The sequence below is a fragment of the Myxine glutinosa genome, chromosome 8, assembly GCF_964187855.1.
Source record: "Myxine glutinosa chromosome 8, kmMyxGlut1.1, whole genome shotgun sequence".
In the NCBI taxonomy this organism is placed as follows: Eukaryota; Metazoa; Chordata; class Myxini; order Myxiniformes; family Myxinidae; genus Myxine; species Myxine glutinosa.
Genome location: NC_136268.1, coordinates 61994399 through 62015035, shown reverse-complemented (window position 1 = coordinate 62015035; position 20637 = coordinate 61994399). Strand labels below are relative to the sequence as shown.

General features: G+C 45.7%; 1 protein-coding gene across 2 annotated transcripts in view; it reads left to right on the top strand.

Annotated features, from left to right (window-relative positions):
* Positions 1 to 20637, top strand: part of LOC137432531 (zinc finger CCHC domain-containing protein 7) — a 487923-nt gene that overhangs the window by 262940 nt on the left and 204346 nt on the right. For both annotated transcript variants that reach the window (XM_068124553.2, XM_068124552.2), the window contains exon 5: positions 17360 to 17494. In XM_068124553.2, the coding sequence (XP_067980654.2) occupies positions 17360 to 17494 (135 nt within the window). The remainder of the gene's footprint in view (positions 1 to 17359; positions 17495 to 20637) is intronic.

Genomic DNA, 20637 nt, shown 5'->3' with positions numbered 1-20637 from the left:
TCATGAAGAAAATGGCACTTTCTGATAGAGAGATGATACTTAGAAAAAGTAAAGACTTTGTCTTTAAAAAGAGTGTTGGTGCTTTTCGACTTGGGCCCATGCTGCGAAGGCTGACTTGGAGATCTGGTATGGCCTATTGCTTCTTGGCTTAAGGCAAAGTTTGAGAGCGTTGGCGTTGCCTCACTTCTGCTCGTCACACCTGGCCGGAAAAACGGGATACAGATGCTGAAGCTGCTGAAATGAAACGGGAAAGGCTGGCTGTTGCAACGACAGAACAGAACATATCTGGCTTTCCCCTCCTCCTTTCCAGCTGTGCATGCTCATGTATGAATTTGATGAAATGTTGGCAGTGATGGAATTGTTTGGTTCATGGTGAAAAACACAACCACATCAGTCTTCAAACAAAGTAATTGATTTCATTCATACAAGAAAAGCCATGTAAGAAACAAGGTTTGTTTTTGGGGTTTATTGTTTAAAATAAGCGTGTATGGATCTTTACCTGAAGTGCGGAAGGTAACGAACTGATAACTGGAAACTTTGTTGTAAGTGTCCTGTGCTAATCATTTGAACTTGAATGGTATTGTAAAAACTACAGCTGTACAGGCAAGTGGACAGACATTTTAGCTTAGCTGTATCATTTGTGAAACTTGTATTTAAATCCGTTGCAGGATTTACAAAATGTCAAAGATATGCTGAAAATAACTTCATGGAATGCTTTCTCGAAATCGCTCTTCTTTTGGTTCATTCTTCAAAACAAACTCTTTTCGCCACTATAGACAAACACGCTTACCATTGTCTGGAGTTTAATTGAGTAGGATTGAAAAGATTTGAATTGAATATAAAACAGCAGTGAATGAACGAGAAAGGGAGGGGTTAATGAATATTGTGGCCTCATACTTTTCATCTGTAAATCCATAAGATTAACCTCACTTAATCATAAATACATCATGAGTGCATAACCATCACTCGTGCTTTTCCCATTCTGCTCACTCCTATTGCAGCTCGATTCTTTCTCTGACAAGATGAGCAGAAGAGAACAGTATTCTAGATGTAGCCAACACAGAAGCACGACATATTTGTGAGATCTTATATATTTATGAGAACTTTCCAAAAAGAAATATCACAATTTCACTCAGTTGTTTGTTTGACTGTATGCGTAAGAACTCGTATGCTTTATCATACGGATCTAAAACTTTACATTGCGGAAATTTTGGACAATAAAATATAAATGATGTCATGAATGAAGTGATGTTACAATTTGTCTTGTGTGCAGAATCTTGTTAATGTATGAACCACCTTGAGAGGCCATTTCCCCCCCCCCCCCCCCCCCCCGCAGAGCAGGGGTTGGCCTTTTTCGGGCACCGTGGTCCCCTTTTTGAAGCAATGTTTTATGGCCGGATGCCCTTCCTGCCGCCAACCCTGTTAGTCGCCTCTTGCGACACACAGGGAATTACCAGTGAACTGGTACTCAATTTGCCGACCTCGGAAGGATGACAGGCTGAGTCAACCCCCTAGTGTTAATTCAGCGATTGACCGGGATTCGAATCCAGGATCCTCGGATCCCAAACCAGCACCTTAACCGCTAAGCCAACACCAGGCTTAATCTTGGTAATGTATACTCGTAGAAAAACTATTTTTCACTGCATTTTGTTATTTACGAAGACATTTCACATTGTACGTTGGACAAATATAACAGGACTCAAAAGACGAACGGATTGTAAAGGTATTGATAAACAAACTGCAGTAGGGTTTTGTTTTGTCTTGGATGTCACCACATTAATATATCCGATGAATGTGAAATTTGACACAGACATTCACCAGAAAGTGGCGGTCGGGAACAGTAATCTGCGAGTTAGAGTTGGGTTAGGATTGGTTGTGCTAATGTGGGTAAAAATGTGGTGGAACTGATTTGACGCATGATAGGGGCAGCAGTATGCATGGTGGGGGTGGGAGAGGGCAACGTGGAGACTACCTATGTCGGGAGTACAGACATCAAATGGTGATTGGCTGTGTGCTGGAGAAGATGGGAGTTGGGGTTGGGTGTTAGGGGGGCAGTACAGACATGAAACGGTTTTCGGCTGTGTACTGCCACTTGCTGCAGACAAAGTTTCTATTCGGGATTCCAAGTTCTACCACGCAAAGTCCGACACCATGAACAGGTGGAAATGAAGGGATGTTGACAGCATGAAGGAAAGCGATGCTGTTCAATGACAATGACACAGGCAGGCAGTGGAGTTTTGCAAGTTTGCCAGAAAGGGAACAGATGATGTGGGAATAAGAAGAAAATCAAAATAACGACGAATTACTGCACTGTAGTTCCAGGAAGGAAGCCAGACATAACACACCCACAGACACACGCACACACACACCCACAGACACACACACACACACACACACATGCACACGCACACGCACACACATGCACATACGTATATATATATATATATATATATACATAAAGTGCCGATAGAAAGTCCACCCCCCCCCCCCCCCCTTCAAAATTTTCACCTTTTCTTGCCTTATACTTATAGCTTGGAATTAATTTGCATTGAATCAGACTTTTTCCACCTTTTTTTTTTTGTTTTGTATACAAGATCGAGGCTCGTGAAAGAGCGAAGATTAATCACACAGAAAGACAAACCGACACATAAAACATATAACATCGGGAGCGGTAGACAAGATGGGGAGAGAGGGGGAAGGACACAAACACAACATTTGATAGCAGGGACCGAGAGACATGGAGACATTGAGAGATCTGTGGGAGGGAGAGGGCTTTGGGGGGGAGGCATGGGAAGGGGAGTGGGAGAGGTATAAAATATATGGACACTGCAAGGACTTCCAGGAAAGAAGTTGGAATTTCAAACAAGGTGGATCTGGGGTGAATTAGTGGGGGTAGAAAAGATCAAGGTTTTGGATGGGGGAAGATAAGAGATGGTGGTGAACAGCTGTTTTAAAGACCTGGAGGGAGGAGTGGGATTGAAGGGAGTGAGGGAGTTTGTTCCAGAGGCGGGAGAAAAGTGGAATGAAAGCGTGAAGGTGAGCAGTGAGCCGAGATTTCGGCAGTTTAACCATCAGAGGGTTGCAGGCAGATCTTGTGCGACCTATAGGAATATTTGGGGGACAGAGCACAGAGAGAGCAGGCATAAAGGCCTGTAGCTCTCCGGCAAGGCCGGAGAGGAGTCGGTAGAAGACAGAAAGACCACCTACCTGCCTGCGGTGAGTGAGTGAAAGGCCCTCAGAGATAGCTTCATCGCGGGAGATCCCAATGATTCTGAAAGCTTTGGTTTCAACAGCGTGAAGCCGAGCTAGGTGTGAGGTAGGAGCACACCGGCCCATAGTGGAGAACAGTATTCCATTGAGCTGCGGATGAAAGCCTTGTATGTGGTGAGGAGCTCAGGTGTGTCTAGGAAGGACTTCGCACGACGGGGGATGCCCAGTCGGCGACTGGCTTTGGAGGCCAGCTTGGAAATGTGGTTTTCCCAAGAAAGATCATGACAGATAGTGAGACCCAAAAGCTTGAGCGACAGAATTTCTTAGAGAGGATTGTTGAGAAAGTAGATGGGAGGGTTGTCCAGTCGATCTTTTCGGAGAGACATAGTAAGAGTGTGAGATTTGTCAGGATTGAAAGACATGTTCCACTTGTTTGCCCAGTCTGTGATTTTGTCCAGGTCTTCAGAGAGTGAGGAGGCTGCAGACTGCCGATCTGAGGGAAGAGGAATGGAGCGGCAGAGAGTGGAGTCATCAGCAAAGAGATAGATAGGATTTTCCAGAGAGTCGGAGAGATCATTGATAAAGACGAACATGAAAAGATTGAACATGAAAACATGCACAGACACATAAAACATGCAATGAAAGGAGCGGGATACAAAATGGGGAGAGAGGGGGAAGCACACAAGTACAACATTTGAGAGCAGGGACATCGGGAGATCTGTGGGAGGAAGATGGCTTGAGGTGAGGGAAGGGGGGTGGGGGGTGGGAGAGTTTAAAAAAAACATATGGACACTGCTATGACTTCCAGCAAAAAAAGTCTGTATTTCAGAAAAGTGTATCTGGCGTGAATTAACAGGGGTAGAAAAGATCAAGGTTTTGCATGGGGAAGGATAAGAGATGTTGGTGAACAGCTGTTTTAAAGACCTGGAGGGATGAGTGGGATTGAAGAGAGTGCGGGAGGATTTACACATCGTAACCCACAACTTCCAAGTGAAAAACAAATTCGATAAATTTCAGAAAGTTAATTAAAAATACAAAACTAGAATATCTTGGTTGGATAAGTATTCACCCCCCTGAGTTAATACTTGGTGGAAGCACCTTTGACAGCAATTACAACTGTGAGTATGTTGGGATAGGTCTCTACCAATTTTGCACACCAATATTGGGCAATATTAACCCATGCTTCTGTACAAAACTGTTCAAGCTCAGGCAAGGTGTGTGGGGAGCGTTGATGGACAGCAATCTTCAAGTCATGCCACAGATTTTCCATTGGATTTAGGTTGAGGCTCTGACTGGGCCATTCAGGGACATTTATCTTTTTGTTCCTCAGCCGCTTCAGTGTAGCTTTGGCTGTGTGCGTCAGGCCATTGTCATGCTGAAAGGTGAACTTCCGTCCAATTTCAGCTTTCTTGCTGAAAGGGCAGCAGGTTTTCCTCGACGATTTTTCTGTATTTTGCTCCATGCATTTTCCCTTCTATCCTGGCATGTGCCCCAGTCCCTGCTGATGAGAAACATCCCCATAACATGATGCTGCCACCACCATGCTTCACAGTGGGGATGGTGTTCTTTGGGTGATGTACTGTGTTGGGTTTGCCCTGAACATAACGTTTTGCATTTAGGCCAAAAAGTTCCATCTTGGTTTCGTCAGACCACAAAACATTTTGCCACATGGCTTCAGAATCTCCGAAGTGTTTTTTTTTTGCATGTCTCAAAGAGGACTCAAGGTGGGCTTTTTTGAATAATGGCTTCCTTCTTGCCACACTACTGTACTTGTGGAGTGCTTGGGATATTGTTGTCACATGCACACAGTTACCAGGATTTGCCATAAAGGCCTGTAGCTCTTTCAATGTTGCCATTGGCCTCTTGGTGACATCTCTGATCAGTCTCCTCCTTGCTTGGTCATCCAGTTTGGAGGGACAGCCTGATCTAGGCAGGGTCTTGGTAGTACCATACGTCTTCCACTTCATAATGATTGTCTTGTCTGTGCTCCAAGGGATATTCAAGGCCTTTTAAATCTTTTTATACCCTTCCTCTGATCTGTGCCTTTCCACAACTTTATCCCAGAGGTCTTTTGAAAGCTCCTTGGTGCTCATGTTTGTCTTTGCTGTGAAATGCACTACCCAGCAGAGGAAACCTACAGGAATAGCTGATTTTATTCTGAAATAATCAGAATCACTACAATTTAACACAGGTGGGGGCCAATTAACTTTGTGTGTGATTTTGAAAGTGATTGGTGACACCTGAGCTAATTTACAATTGCTATTATGAGGATGGTGGTCACTTATCCAATGAAATGGAAAACCAAATACTACATTGGAGTCATCAGAAGGAACCCGAATAAGCAAAGAGCAAAGATGGAGTCGTCAGGAGGAACCTGGATAGGATTCGTGTTTCAGCCTCTACTCCACAACCCTCAAACCCAACCAGGTGCAGCCAAGTGAACCTTCCAGAAAAATCTTTGCAAGAATTCACTTCTCTTTGGACAGATATAGTGTGGTCAGTTATGGCAAAATACCCAACGAATATTTACCTGCTGGACAAAAGCACCAAACTTGACATGTGTCTTCTATATGTACCCAAGAATAGTTTTTTATGAGACAATCGCGACCTTGACCGTGAAGGTCAAGGTCAAAAGGTCAAATTTGGTCGTTTTCAAAGAAACGTATTATTCATTAGCCACAAACCGGGTCTTTCAAAAAACGAAGGTCCTGACAAAATCTAATTAGTTATTGCTCATTTGTGAGCAGTTAAAGATGGCAATTTAATTGAAAAAACGTTACGTCACCGACGAAAAAGTCTACTTTTCTCGAAATGTTTCTCCAAAGCCATGAGTGGCTACAAGATGTTTCGTACATGACAATCGGTGTTCACCATGAGGTTTAACAGGCAATAAGGTGAAATTTGGCGAGTTTTACTGTACATACCACAAGACTGGATGCTTGAGGAATATTGCAATTATGCAATAGGACTCATTTTTGGCACGCACATTTGCAGAGACTGGTGCACTTCAAATTAGCACGGAAGCAGTGGCAGACTTTGCATGGCATAGCACAGGCACACTTGATGAACTCCCGACATGCCAAGGAGACCTCGGGCTGCGTCATCCACAGAGGCTGCCACCCGCCATCACACCTGACCCATCCGAATTCCGAGGGGCACGTTGTTGGTCTTGTTGGGGTTGTGCTCATTGTCCATATACCTGTCTGATATACGGCACGTCTGTTGTGGTGTAGCAACGCGTTCTGAAAAGAGGCAATGAAGATAAGAAAGTCAGAAAGTGAAATGAAATTGAGAATGCGCATGCGAAAAATTGAGGATTCATTACGCGTCTGTCTAGTCGCTGTCTTGATATTTTCAATCTTACCTGTGTTGGTGGCAGTTTGTTCAGTGGTCTTGGTTTGGTCTTGAACATCATCATCCTGGCTTCATTGATGGAAGTTGTACTGAGTTTGCTGTCATACAATAAGACGACAAACCTTTCCAGGACGGCAAAGACCGGCGATTCCGTTGTCACATTCAGAAACGGTTCTTGTGCTATAGCCAGAAAAGCATCAGTCAATTCGGGTAGCATGTCCCATACGCGCCAGGCTTTCTTCTTTCTCGACCAGTGAAACCCAGAAGTGGTGTCACATCCAGTAAAGGCATGGAAGGCTGTAAGCGCTTCGGCACGATCTCCGAGAGTAGCAGAGAGCGATCCTATGTCCACACAAGTGTAGTGGGCACCCATGCCAAATGCTGCCCAGAACTGAAGGTCATCGTGTTGAGACCGCAGTTTACTGTACACGCCAAGAAGAATCACAACCACATCCGTATCCACCGAGCGTACTTGAATAAGGCTGTGTCCACTTTGCAGGGCGTCCAGGATGTGAACCACAATGCGCGTATCGGTCTCTTCATGATCACATCTGGCTAAATCGCTTGCAGCATCTTGCCCTGAAATGAACACAGAAATGCAAAATTAGAAACGAGAACGCTTTCACAAAATGTAGTTGGTAGGAAATCGTCATATAATGGTTTCTCATCAGAATTCCTAACCTGTCATAACAAGTCGTTTTCCAGGTGGAAGCGCCATCTTCGTAGCTTCAGCCGTGAGGTAGGCAAATAGTTCCTCTTTGTTTTCTGAAACTTTCAGGAATTCCTCCCACTTGGCGGGAATCTTAGTCTGGTTACCAACTTTGAGTCTGGAGCCTGTACCGCACTTCTCGTGAGTTGCCTCCTTCAGACTGTCTTGAAGAAATCTATCCCAAACGACGTCAAGGCGGTTGGATGTACGGAGTTGTTGACATAGATATGGGTTGAATATGTGCTGAGCGTAATCTTGGAATGTTGACGCCGATTTTCTGGGTAGCGAATGAATCATTACGGCTCCATCGATTATTTTGTAATCATAGATGCTCGGTGGTTCCTCACTGTCATTTTTCGGTAGTAGGCATTCAAGAAGCTGGGATTTCGTGGTAAAAAAACATCTTACCTTGATCAGAAATCGAAGGAGGATAGGATTTGATTTCATGCGAAAAACAATTCCGCCACGTCTCCTGATCGATTCTGGACTGACGTACAACTGTCCAAACACAGAAATATCATCTTTCAGTTCTGCCATCTTTATTTTTGTCTTGGAAGCCGCTTTCGGTGTAGGTTTGAAGAGCTGGATGTTAATTCCTCTTGATGGTTTGATGAATAGATGTCAACTTTTCGGTGAGTACATCCTTGACGAAACACTGGAATTTCTCAGTTCCGATCTTCTCTAGTGTCCGTAGGCAGTCAATGGCGGTCTCCAAGGCACATGTTCGATTCAGACTGATCAGCTCAGGGAAATGGTCCGAAAACGGATTCCCCATATCTGCAATAGCTCGGTACAGAAGCCGAACTTGTCTATGAAAAGTTTTCTGACTGGCGAATCCAGAATCGTAATTCTCATCTGATAAGTCCGTAGTCAGTCCCAGATCCGCTTCAAATTGCATTAATAAGCGTGACTGTTCCGGGGCACACAAGAGCCATTGTCTCAACATTGCCGGGTTCTGAAGGAGACCAATGGCACCGCCACATCCCTTCACGATTTTATTCATTTGTTCGTGCGCCTCGTCGATCGGGATTGTTGAAAATTTCTTCGAAGTCTTTGCAATCACCCATCCGCCATTCTGGAATTCCGTCGCTACTTCGTCCGGCAGCAGTTTCATGTCCTTCAGATACACGGGCAACCACCGAGCGTAGTTTGTATGATTGAATGCGAAAGCGAATGGGATTACCTCCTCCAAAACTCTCAGAAAGAGTTGAAAGTTACGCTCCCTGTGCGCCTTCACCATGGTCAAAACGAGTACCTCATATCGTCGGACCAAATCCCAGAAATAGTAGGTCGGGTGCTGCCTGCACATGAGTTTTCGCCAGGATTCCAATGTAATCGTGTCGTCGTCCGAAGCCCCATCAGCGATAAAGGCGTCTTGTTCCAGCAGAGACAAGCAGATGACAGTAACCTGGTGTGCGTGTCTGTAAGTATAAAGATGAGGAAATTGATTATGTGTTCATAATAATAGAAAAAATCGTTAAGATGGAAAAAATCGTCAGTGTCGTCACTTTACAAACTACATACTCAGAGCAAACTCACCTGGTTCTCTTCAGATGAGAGACATTCAAGAATGACTCGGCAGTACCGGACCCCGTGATGTTTGCCTTCGTCAGAGCGTCTGTCCACCCAGAATGGTCAAGGAGATTTCCTGCGATATTCCAGAGAGACATTTCTATGTGTAGCCCTCCCAGCATGACGACGAAATGTTCCGCACCGTATTCCAGAGGCCATTTCCATTGTATTGACTTGGCAATGGCATAGAGTGGCTGATCGACTGTAAGAACCGTGACCTGTCCAGGGTTCAAGAAATTGATGGCCATTTTAACGACGTCCATACCATGTTTGATCATCGACGGTGTTGCAGACTTTTCGTAAAACAGTGGAAGCATAGCTGATATCGTTGTACAATTTATTGAGTCTTGGAGAGCGGCGTGGAAGGCAGACCATGTTACCATATCTCCCTGAGAAATTTCGCATTCTCGCATTTTTTGGATGCAGTAATCTATCCACTTGCTGAGCTCCGGTGCGGTTTCGCCAACTGTTTCCGTTTCTGCGGGTGTCAAAGATGGCTGGGTAGCGGGAGGCATGTACTCACATTTTGTTACGTTTGTTGGCACTTCCAAGACATCATGATAGCTCTTGAGCATCAGCGGCTGGGTACCCTTTGGTGGAAATCCTATCGGTTCTCTAACTTCACCGGGATTGGTTTCTGAAATCTTCTGGAACAATGAAATACCAGTGCCGTGGAATGAAGATGTAGCGGATGTGGAGGATAAATTGTGGTCAATATTGTCCAGAGCCACGACAGTAAAAATCTGTTTTCTGAGCTGAACTGGGCACACGACACCGTCCTCAATGAATCGCTCACTCAAAGACACAGCCATTGCCGACTCTATTTCCAGGACACGAGAATAAGAAATGCTGAGCCCTAACTTGAAGAGGGCCTGAATGAGTATTTTGTCTCGAAACTGTGAGTGAATTCTCAGGCCAATATAGATCGGCAGCGGTGGAGGATACGTGTGCCTGTGGCCATGATCTGTGTCAGTTCCCTTTTTCTTAGCATTAAGAAGTATTGTTTGACACGCGGTCAAACACGCTTGTGACTCCACTTTAGTTTGGTCCTTCAAGTCCGACCCATTCAAGATCATTGCGATCATTGACAGAAGAGACGTGGGTATGGCTTCCTTTTGGCATCCCGGATGAAAATTTCCAGAAAAGGTGAATTTCTTGTGTTCGAACAGGTCTCTGCGAATGATATTGCCAGCTTTCATGAGTGTACGTGCTTCTTCATCATAGTCCCGTGACGTCATATGGTCCTTCAGCAAGTACGATAGCGAATCTCTGTAAACTATCAACAAATTGCATCCTTCAGAAACTGTCGTTGCTTCCGGAAAGTATTCCAGTATTTCATTCTTTAGTCTGCTCCGGTTTGTCAGCTTGTCTATACCGAGGTCACTAAGGCGAGCTTGATACAAGTCATACAATTCACTGAGTTTGAACACAACTTGACCATTCATAACAGAGTTTTCAACATACGTGAAAAGTTCAACACGAGCTCGCGACTGGGACATCATTTCTGACTCATCTGCCAATGTCTTTTGTTCGTTTCTTTTCAGCGACCGATGGCGATTCCGAAACTTCATGAGGCAATCGAAATGATATTTTGCTTCGATTGAAATCAAATCAGAACCTCCAGTCAATCTAGCTAATAAATCGCCGTCCTGCAATGCTGTGGCCATTTGGCGAATTTTTTTATCAGCACCAAAAGTCATGCACTCGTGAAGATCAGTTCCAACTGTACCGTCCCTGCCACAGAACAAACATTGTCGCTTTGTGTCGTCCACAGACCCGTGACGTTTGCTACGTTTTGCAGTTGCGGCGGCGTCGTCGAAGTCCAGGCTGGCCCGTTTCCGAATTCGTTCAAGCTTTTGGTCGTTGAATTTTGAGTAGCACGATTTGTGCCACTTCGCGGTGTTTGAGATAAGCTTGCTAACGTCCTCCGGGATGAAGGGCACATTTACTGGCATAGCTTCAAGCTCTCGGAATATGCGAACGTTCTCCAGGAATTTAGTATACGCTTCCGACTTTTCATCCCTTCTGTTGAACGCATCCAGCGGGCATCTCAGATTTTCCTGAGTTATCTTCTGACAAATCAGGCACTTATTCCAGTCGGTAGGCCGGCTGGTCTCGGCCTCCGCGAGTAACTGAAAGAGACCAAAAGATACAATTAATATCTCAATACAGAATTGTATCCCAAAAAAATTTGTTTAATAAAATACTTGTTTTGTTATAGTGAAAATTCTGGAGCATGCCCCCGAACCCCAGCAGCTCGAGGCGCCCTGACCTACTCATCTAAAATATCTGCCACCCCTCATAATAAAAAGTTCCTATCCACCCATGAAAAGGTTTGAAGAATTGATAGAAATATGTAATTATGTAATTTAACTACTTCACTTGAAATAGCTAATTGCTATATAGAATATATCCATCAAAAAAGCAATTTCTGTCAGGTTTGCTGTCACAACAGGGGATGGTCTGTTTTACTAAATCCACAGCAGGCTTGCCTAGGAGAAAAATGGGTGTTCTAAGCATTCAGTCTATTTTTCTCTGGGGATGGTATTTTTTTCAAAACCCCATTTGGAGAGTCGCGAGAGCAAAAAATAATGGTAGGATGACTTGCCTTACCCCTCCCTTTTTTACATTCGGGCCCAAAATTTATCGTGGTGGGAGGGAGGTTAACAGAGAATAACTCCACATAGAGCACATAAATGGTATATTATAAAGCTGAAATGGCTCATGTGCAGACCCTTTCGCCAAATTACTTCCCTGCTACCCACACACGCTCGCTATGGGTGTAACAACATCGTTTCTTTTCGGAAATAACAGAAAAAAATCCAACCAAAAAAAACGTCTTGTTCGTCACATATTGCCCACAACAGATGTGTATTTAGGATTAAGACTCACAAATACTACGTAATACATCAGCTACATCAGCTAAACAGCTAGTTTTACTAAATCTGAACCTTCAAAATGTCTCAACTGCATCAATAAATACTCAAAACAATTCAAAATTATTCAAAATCGCACTTACAGCCGCCATTTTGCGAAGAAATGCTCTGCCTCCATCGGAAAATGAAGCACGAAAAGGGCGTTCCCGTCGGTTCCACACTGCGGCGACGCCCATTTTCCCCTACCGTACATAGCGCCCTCTTGTGGGCGTATAGTAACCGATCTCGATTGTCTCATTGAAATTGCTTGTAGGCATGATAGGGAACCCACACATAAAAAATGGTACTTTTGTCCAGCAGGTAAATATTGTTCCCTTATCTGACCACACTAATAGATGAAGAAAGAGAGAAAGAAAGAATAAGCAAGAATTAGAATGAATAAGGAGAAATGTGAAAAAGTAGAAAGAAATGTAAAAGAAGCAAAGATCCCCTAATGACTAGCCCTCGCTCTTCCATTAACTCCCAGCCCTAACTCCTAGTCCTAACGCCTAGCCCTAACTCCTCGCCCTAACTCAACCAAGTCATTCTAATTTTGTATTTTTATTTAATTTTCTGAAACTTGTAGAATTTGTTTTTCACTTGGAAGTTTTGGGTCACGATGTATAAATAAGGGGGGGTGGGGGGGGGGGGGGGCGAAAGTCCAATTTAATACAATTTAATTCCAGGCTCTAGGTCTAAGGCAACAATGGGTGAAAATTTTGAAAGGGGGTATAGACTTTCTGTAGGCACTGTATATACATAATATACATATCAACGACATACAGAGTGACGAGCGCTGTCCCAAAAAGTGACAAAAGTCCAACATCGAAGCTTCATCTCCATCTCAGAGGCATCAGCCCAGCCACTCTGTCAACAGACAAAGATTGGTCCTTATTGGTTCAACATCAAACAGGTCAATCAAAACACATGCATCCTGACCCCAAAGGGCCAGAATGCATGGTCAAACAATTGGACCCCTCCTCCATAGGAGTGGGTCCCCATGACTTCAACACGATGCCGTCCCGACATGGGCTTATTTTCCCTCTTATGGGGCCGCCTTTTTTATAATAAAAAAGGTAAAAAAATCAAACATTTAAACAGCTTTGGACGTGCACCTTGACCCCACGGCTGAGGCACACCGTCCATCAAGACTGTCCCATTGGCATACACATGCACCTCAACCCAAAGGCTGAAACACATGGTCAATCAAAACACATGCATCCTGACCCCGAAGGGCCAGAATGCATGGTCATACAATTGGACCCCTCCTCCATAGGAGTGAGCCTCCATGACTTCACCACGTTGCCGTCCCGACGAGGGCTTATTTTTTCCGTCATCAGGACAACATAATGCATAAAAGTTAACAAATGACGACCAAACTCGTCTTTTGAAAGCAAAAAGGCACCTCCTGGCTTTAATGGTGAGCACCAGCCACGGATTATGTTTACCATGGTGGAAACCACATAATCCGCAAAGAACAAACAGCCTGTCTGCCACCCAAACCATCGTTCCCACCAATGCAAACTACAACCAGAGGGCGCGCTTGATCGGTGGAGATAAGAATCAACGACATGCAGCATGACGAGCACTGTCCCGATCTCATATGGACCAAAGTCCAACACCAAAGTGTCACCTCCGTCCCAGAGGCATCAGTCCTGCCACTTTGCCAACAGACAGAGATTTCCTTGTTTGGTCCTCATTGGTTCAACATCAAACAGAGCCATCAATTACAATAACTTTGTGATATATTGTCTAATTCCAAGAACTTTGCAAACCACACTGCTCTTTACCAAATGAAAAACAGTGGTTATTGAACCATTCTTGAAAAAAGAAATCGGAGCAAGTGATGTGTGAGGTGCAACTTTCACATGGATAATTTCCCCAATACGCGATGTCCTGAAGACACCTTGAAGAGTTCAGCTAACTTCAAAAAGAAAAGTTTGAAGATACATGGTCTCAGTTCCTTTCTTTGGCTCTTTGTATTCATTTGGCATTCCTGCTAATTGTGTATGCATCAGGCCCAATTTTCCATTTGGAAAACTTCATAAATGTTGAGTGATACGACTTTATGGCTGGATTGAAAGATTGATGATTCTTTCTGTTTCTTTCCTTTAACATGATTCACATTGCACTGGAGCTTGTGATGTGCCACACTACCCTTTCTTCTGCTACTCTCCTCCCTTCCCTCCCCTCCCCTTCCTTTCCCACCCATCCCCCAGCTAAGATTCCTGTTGTGCAGCTCATTGGCATGAGGGGTGATTATTACCTGGGGACTTTGTAATTTGAACCATGCACTCTGTTCAGCAGAGAGGAAATTACGCTTTGGTTTGTAACAAGCACTGACGTGATTTATTCGTGCCTTTTATGTGTTTTAATTAAAAGATTGACTTTCTGCAGGCTAACATTTCTTTTAAAATGACAAACTATTGTTGTTTGCCATTGGACATAGCACGACGACACGCACTGTTCTCTCAAATGGTATCTTAACACAGTCTCGCGACAAACTGTTGCTGTTTGGCACCGGAACTGGTTCTTTTGAAGAGCTTTTTAAAAATTGTGTCTGAACAACACTTCAATTGCTTGCCTTGCTTTTCTAGTCTTTTGCATGGGACAGGCCATCATGCTGGTCACAAAGATGTGTTTAAAATAAATAAATAAATAAATTAATTAATTAATTAACCAATGCACACATTTAAGCACCAAAACGAATGATGTTCATTGACATAAACAGCTATGGCATGTTGTTAATTTGAAGTTGGGATTTACTGCTGAGATGTTTTGCATTTCTCTCGACATTTGGGGACAAATGCTTTGGAGTCCTTAAGCTCCAATTTCCCAACAATTAGACGAGCAGCACTCACGACACCCTTCCCCTCTCCCATCCTTTTCACCTTTTTTCCTTTTCACACCTTTTCCAGACAACTTCTGCTGGGCAATTTTCTTTTTAAAAACAAATGATTCCAGGTTCTTATTTGACACAACATTTACTGTCTTTGTTGTTGCAGCAAGCTGTTTTGCATTCAGCACAGATTAATCAAAGCATCCCTTTCATTGTGTCTTCTTTGCACAAGTTTTATATTAACTGCGTTTTTTTTATCTTGCTTTATAAAGCCTTAAGGCAGAAACAGCACCATGTAAGTCCGACCGGAATTGATATAAACTTGCAAAAATCCATGTGACCTTTGGGTAGTGGTCCATGGTAATGCTTCTTCATTTCTTGAAGCCTGAGGCTTAATATCAGCCTGCCAACAAGTTCAGGAATAATTTGCGGTCCTAAATCATTTGCTGCATATTCGTCTTCGGAATTAAAATGCACGATGCAAGTGCACAATTCCGCGCCCCCCCCCCCCCCTATTTGTTTGACAGCATATTTTTGTCCCCCGTCGCACAGCGTAGCGAAAGGGGGACTATGGCTTTCCCCTGTGTCCGTGCGTGTGTGCGTGCGGGCGTGCGTGTTTGCGTGCGTGCGTGCGTAAGCGAAGGACCGCATTCGAATTTGGTGTGGGTGCAACCCACGTCAAAATCCAAGATGGCCGCCGCCATGTACGTCTGAACCTTGTGGGATGAATATCTTGAAAAATAAGCGAAGTACCAACATCTAATTTGGTGTGTGGGTGTATCTCGGCATAAGGAAGAACGCTATTGAAAATTGGGTCGCCACGTTAAAATCCAAGATGGCCGCCTCCATGTATGTCTGAACCTTGTGAGCGGAATATCTTGAAAAATAAGCGAAGTACCAACTTCTAATCTGGTGTGTGGGTGTATCTATGCATAAGGAAGAACGCTATTGAAAATTGGGTCGTCACGTCAAAATCCAAGATGGCCGCCTCCATGTATGTCTGAACCTTGTGAGCGGAATATCTTGAAAAATAAGCGAAGTACCAACTTCTAATCTGGTGTTTGGGTGTATCTCGGCATAAGGAAGAACGCTATTGAAAATTGGGTCGTCACGTCAAAATCCAAGATGGCCGCCGCCATGTATGTCTGAACCTTGTGAGCGAAATATCATATCATAGCATGTTTTCTGCGTCTTCCACTTTGTCAACACATCACTTCACCGACGGGGGATCTAGGCGTAACGCTTGTTATGTTGGCTTCGGACTTTGCATCGACATTTTTCTTCCATTATTTCGACAACCCAGGAGCTGTGAATTTATTTTTCAAAAAAAAAGCACCATTTCTTAAGAATGCATAAATTGCTCACCAATGAAGTTATCAACAGATGTTTTGCAGTCATTTGAGGACCCCGATGGCAAGAAATAGCTTTCTCCACGGAAACTCTTTGGAAATTCACTACGTTGCGCTTGCAGCTTAATGGTGCATTTTTTTCCCCACCTTCGGATGCAAAAATAAAAAATCAAATAATCGTGGAATATAGTTTGTCTCAGACTTTGAAATTCGAGTTTTAGTTTCCTTTAGTCATATTTATTTATGCTTCTCTGACTGTGTGTTTGATGCCAGAAAGCTGTTCTGAGCTTGGCAGCTATATCAAATCACTTAAGTGATTCTGCTGTTTTGGTGCCTGGAATAGTGGAATACCTGTAAGGCCCCTCGTTTAAATCGTGAATGGGAAAATCGAGATTTAGGTGGAAGATAAATAACTTCCCTTGACTTTTAGAGATGCAATCTGTATATTTGTTAAATGCTTTGTCCGGGGAAGAACGATGTTGTCGCCTTTTGTATTATGTATTATTGTGACCGTTTGACCCGACTCACCTTCAACGAGATTCTGTGCAAGCATCTCCCAACAGTATGGATGGACAGACAGTGCATCATAATGATCTCCTGTTACACCAGCAGAACGACGATGAGCCAAATGGAGCTTGGTTGCACATAAATTTATATAGCTTCAAAAATGGCTGCTTTTATGTGTGGTGTTAGATGGAACAAGGTGATGGTGTGCTTTCCCAACAAGATTTATGCGTCTCTTGATGGTTTATGTGTTGGTACTGTTCTTGAGGTGCTGTGTGCAAGTCTTTGATGTGGAATGGTTTTTGGGGCCAATTAAGGAGAAACAGTCGTGAATTTCACTACTTGTAAAAAAATTAGTACCCTAATAACTTGTCATTATTATTATTATTATTATTATTATTATCATCATTATTATTATTTAATTGATCACTATTACTACTGTTCTCGACAGTTCATTGCGTCAGTTCATGAAATGAATGACTGTGTGTTGTCATATAAACCATGCACTGGATGCGGTTTTTGGCTTGCTTCAGTTATATGTCACAGTTTATATGTAGGCCTCACTCTTGAGTCCCTGCACATGATATAAATTTTACTATATATATATATATATATATCTGGTTTTAATAATGATAATTTGTCAGCTCTTTCACTTGTTTGTTCAAGCGACTTTACCCAAATGCAAAATTGGTTCAATATTGGTCGTTCAAGTACAAGTTGGTGCAATACTTGATTGTACCATGGAGCGGTAGTCCCCCCACCCCTCCACATAGCCTCCCCAAGTGATCACACATGTATGTTTAGCATTTTCCATCATGTTGCACAAGCTTGGATGCTTTTTAAAGGGTCGTGTACCATGTATTAAGTCCGAAATTGCTTTGGCTACAGTTAGCTCCTTGTGCCCCAGGCCTGCATTGTCAATCGGAGGGGGGCTGCTGTGCAAGGTGCCCAGTCAAAAGGATTCCTGAATAACACAAAAAGAGGACCTCGTTATTGGTGCAAGAAGCAGAAACCGTATTTCCAGACATGTCATCAAGAAAGGGTACGTTCAAAATATTTTCCTTCCTGAGAAATGATCTTCTGATCACACGAGTTAATGGACAACGCTGTATCATTTGTAATCATGCTCATGGTGATTAATTCTTTATAAAATTGCTTGCAGCAAGCTTTTAAAATGTAATCAATTCGTAGTAAGCTTTATCTTTTTTTTTTTTTAAGGTCTGCAGTGACTACAGTTTCGGACTGTCCAATTTATTGTATGAAGATTATTATTTTCATTGGTGCCATGAAATACGAGTGATGTCATTGTGTCCTGCAAGCAAAGAGAGTTTATCTCTCACATTCACAACTTCCGCCTACTTGGAATTTAAATCGGGATGTTGTGCTCACAGAAGTCAATATTCCCTCTCATGAGGGAATATATATATTTTAGGTATATACTAGCTGAGGTACCTGGCTTCGCCCGGGTTGAATAAGAATAAGACAAATATATGATGAAAAGAACATGTATATTTTAGAGCAATATCACAGTACATTGCCTACATGACGTTTTGTCAATTTTCAATTTCTCAAAACCTCTTGGTATACATTTCTGGTTAACTTTGGGGTTTCCTGGGAAAGGGATTCCTGTGACAGAGTTGTTATCGCTGTGACAGATAAACCTGCGTGACAGGTTTTGCGGTTGATTCCGAAGAGAATCATTAGAGTGCCGTTATGTCTCGAGAACGGACCGTTGGCCGTTTTGTCTCGCGCCTGATTTCGCATCGCTCCAGGTTCTTCACCTCGCTTCAACCATTTTCACAACCATCCAGACGTTAATCTGGTGTGTGTGTGTAACGTGGATTTTGAGTGGGAATTTGCGGTTCGTCGATTGGGAGCCGTTGAACGTCCATACCCGAAGGTGTGATTTCCCAGCCGCCTCTTGAGGACACTTTTGCCTATCTTTGGCAGTGTGACTGTCAACCGAGCGGGATTCTGGTCTCGATACAACATCGTTCTGACGATCGCTTCAACATCACCCGTCCCACAATACCCGACCTGTCCCACAGTACCCGAGCCGTCCCACAGTACCCGACCCGTCCCACAGTACCCGACCCGTCCCACAGTACCCGACCCGTCCCACAGTACCCGACCCGTCCCACAATACCCGACCAGTCCCACAACACCCGACCCGTCCCACAACACCCGACCAGTCCCACAACACCCGACCCGTCCCACAACACCAGACCCGTCCCACAACACCCGACCCGTCCCACAACACCCGACCCGTCCCACAACACCCGACCCGTCCCACGTACCCGACCCGTCCCACGTACCCGACCCGTCCCACAGTACCCGACCCGTCCCACAGTACCCGACCCGTCCAACAGTACACGACCCGTCCCTCAATACCCGACCCGTCCCACAATACCCGACCCGTCCCACAATACCCGACCAGTCCCACAACACCCGACCCGTCACACAACACCCGACCCGTCCCACAACACCCGACTAGTCCCACAACACCCGACCCGTCCCACAACACCCGACCCATCCCACAACACCCGACCCGTCCCACAACACCCGACCCGTCCCACAACACCCGACCCGTCCCACAACACCCGACCCGTCCCACAGTACCCGACCCGTCCCACAGTACCCGACCCGTCCCACAGTACCCGACCCGTCCCACAATACCCGACCAGTCCCACAACACCCGACCCATCCCACAACACCCGACCAGTCCCACAACACCCGACCCGTCCCACAACACCCGACCCGTCCCACAACACCCGACCCGTCCCACAACACCCGACCCGTCCCACGTACCCGACCCGTCCCACGTACCCGACCCGTCCCACAGTACCCGACCCGTCCCACAGTACCCGACCCGTCCCACAGTACACGACCCGTCCCTCAATACCCGACCCGTCCCACAATACCCGACCCGTCCCACAATACCCGACCAGTCCCACAACACCCGACCCGTCACACAACACCCGACCCGTCCCACAACACCAGACCCGTCCCACAACACCCGACCCGTCCCACAACACCCGACCCGTCCCACAACACCCGACCCGTCCCACAACACCCGACCAGTCCCACAACACCCGACCCGTCCCACAACACCCGACCCGTCCCACAACACCCGACCCGTCCCACGTACCCGACCCGTCCCACGTACCCGACCCGTCCCACAGTACCCGACCCGTCCCACAGTACCCGACCCGTCCCACAGTACACGACCCGTCCCTCAATACCCGACCCGTCCCACAATACCCGACCCGTCCCACAATACCCGACCAGTCCCACAACACCCGACCCGTCACACAACACCCGACCCGTCCCACAACACCCGACCAGTCCCACAACACCCGACCCGTCCCACAACACCCGACCCATCCCACAACACCCGACCCGTCCCACAACACCCGACCCGTCCCACAACACCCGACCCGTCCCACAACACCCGACCCGTCCCACAGTACCCGACCCGTCCCACAGTACCCGACCCGTCCCACAGTACCCGACCCGTCCCACAATACCCGACCAGTCCCACAACACCCGACCCATCCCACAACACCCGACCAGTCCCACAACACCCGACCCGTCCCACAACACCCGACCCGTCCCACAACACCCGACCCGTCCCACAACACCCGACCCGTCCCACAACACCCGACCCGTCCCACGTACCCGACCCGTCCCACGTACCCGACCCGTCCCACAGTACCCGACCCGTCCCACAGTACCCGACCCGTCCCACAGTACACGACCCGTCCCTCAATACCCGACCCGTCCCACAATACCCGACCCGTCCCACAATACCCGACCAGTCCCACAACACCCGACCCGTCACACAACACCCGACCCGTCCCACAACACCCGACCAGTCCCACAACACCCGACCCATCCCACAACACCCGACCCGTCCCACAACACCCGACCCGTCCCACAACACCCGACCCGTCCCACAACACCCGACCCGTCCCACAACGATTGAAATGGCAGACTTTGCAGCACCGAGTCAGCTCTGACTGGAGCTAAAAAGCTTTGGACTCTCACAATCGGCAAAGCCAGAGGAGCCCAGGGCCTGGAAGCAGGATGAGGGGAGGTCGGAGGGTACGTTAGTCATTACCGTGTCTGGGAGAGAAATATGGGTTTGGGAGATTGTGGCTTGGGTCAGATTCCCAGAAGGAATTC